Source organism: Phytophthora parasitica, assembly GCF_000247585.1.
Source record: "Phytophthora parasitica INRA-310 unplaced genomic scaffold supercont2.72, whole genome shotgun sequence".
NCBI lineage: Eukaryota > Oomycota > Peronosporomycetes > Peronosporales > Peronosporaceae > Phytophthora > Phytophthora nicotianae.
The window spans coordinates 5,344-7,117 of record NW_008649058.1 but is presented as its reverse complement, the minus strand read 5'-3'; the positions used below and the strand labels follow the sequence as shown (position 1 = coordinate 7,117).

The 1,774-nt window shown below is 45.8% G+C and overlaps 1 protein-coding gene across 1 annotated transcript; it reads right to left on the bottom strand.

Moving 5' to 3' along the window:
- Positions 1-35: 35 nt before the first annotated feature.
- PPTG_17757 (hypothetical protein) lies at positions 36-1,154 on the bottom strand (the record flags this gene model as incomplete). Its single annotated transcript, XM_008915539.1, has 2 exons — positions 36-443; positions 612-1,154. 2 exons carry the CDS (start codon positions 1,152-1,154, stop codon positions 36-38), a joined length of 951 nt encoding a protein of 316 aa, XP_008913787.1.
- Positions 1,155-1,774: the final 620 nt, after the last annotated feature.

The window sequence follows — 1,774 nt, the reverse complement described above, 5'->3', positions numbered from 1 at the left end:
CCGTCGTCGACCATGAGTCTCAGGGCTGGATCGGGTCATTTCCCATCAATCAGTTTCTTATTCGTGAAAGCCAACTGGCGCTTCACCACAGAAAACTTGCGCGCTTTTTCGGGGTTCATCCTATTCCGCTTTGCAGTATGAATCGCAGCCAGCTCGCTGAAATATCGTTCACAAGTTGCAGTGTTTACGGCGATTGAAAGAATCACTGCCGCAAGCCTCGGTAGTTTTGACTCGCGTTTGACGTCTGCTGCAAAGCTCCAGAATTGCCCGACGTCTCCATTGAAGCGAACTAGTGCCTGATCTACGAAACTACCGCGATACCACTCGTGAAAGTCAACTAGCAAGCTCTCAATATCCTCCTCATCGTTTTTAGCGATGTAGCGGCGATAAAAGTAAATGCCGTATCCACATAGTCTCTCTAGAAGACGCAGTTGAGGCTCTACCTAATGTATTGCGACGGCAACACAATCGTGACGAGGATGTAAGAATAGTGCTAACAGTATCAAAGGCTGCTCGCACTTCAGCAATTGTTCCTCCACAAGCGCCACTAAATCCAAATTGACCAAATTTCCCAAAAATCCACGATATATGTCTCGGAAAGAGACAATTACATCTGCAAGCGTGTTCTCATCGCGCTCTAACTTGTAGGAAACGTTGGAGAGAGGTCTGATAACTTCTTCGGCAGATTTTAAGTTCTCCCAGAAATCTGTATCACCAAAAATCTTGAGACCTTCTGGAAACTCGGGGTCATCGATGTACCTAACCGAAAATTGGTGAAGTGCATTTCTAACACGCAAGAGGGGTGCAAAGCAGCCTTGCACACTATTCCAACGTGTTTCACAGAGATTGATAAAGCCCAATTGCTTGCCATAAATAGCCAAAACTACGGCTTGAGCACGAACCAGCCACTTCGACGACGATCCATTCAGTGTCGCAGTCGCGAGCGATGCTTTCTTCGTCAGTATTTTAAAAGCCGAGTTTAAAGCAGCTTTCACCAAGTTGTTTATATCCTGCGCAAAGCAATGAATAAACGCAATACGCGGGCACCGGAGTGCTAGAATGCAGCGCGCCCGGCGACATTGACCGGCATCATCACTTACAACAGCACCGATTTCCCAGCCCTTTTCAGTTACGTTCTCCATCACATTTTCCATTTGCTCTCCGATCGCAACACCATCATGCCTTGGCCCAGTCTTAAATAGGCCAAAAGTCAAGATAGTACCAAATAAAGCTAACATACAACCAAGTAAGTGCATTTTAGCAACGTTTTGCCAAACATCCGACAAAAATTTAACGCGTCCACCACTGAACTCCATTCGGTTTCTTAGAGCAACATGCTGCTCTTCTTCTTCGATTTGGTTGTACTTTTCCAAAATCTTCCCCATTTCTTTTCTCTTCGGTAGAGCAGTAGTACAGGCTCTTTTCAGAAAAGTAAAAAGACGTATAGTAGATCCTTTCTCAATAAATCGAACGAGCAGGCAGTTGTCGGTTTGAAACTGGATAAGAAGACGCTCGAATTCTTCATGTTTGTCTTCCGTGAATACAGTGTAAAAGTATTCGCGAATGAAGCGCTGGCGCTTGTCGGAACTAGCCGAAGATGCTACTTCTCGTTGATTTTCTTGGTCCACTTGGCGCTTGAAACCGTTAATCACACTGTGGGAAACCTGGGTAGCTTGAGGAGGCTGTACTTGGCCACTCTTGACAGCCTCTAGGTAAAATGTACAGGACTTAAGGTGGGTCTTAAAGGTAGTTGAACGCGCAGCTACAACCTTTG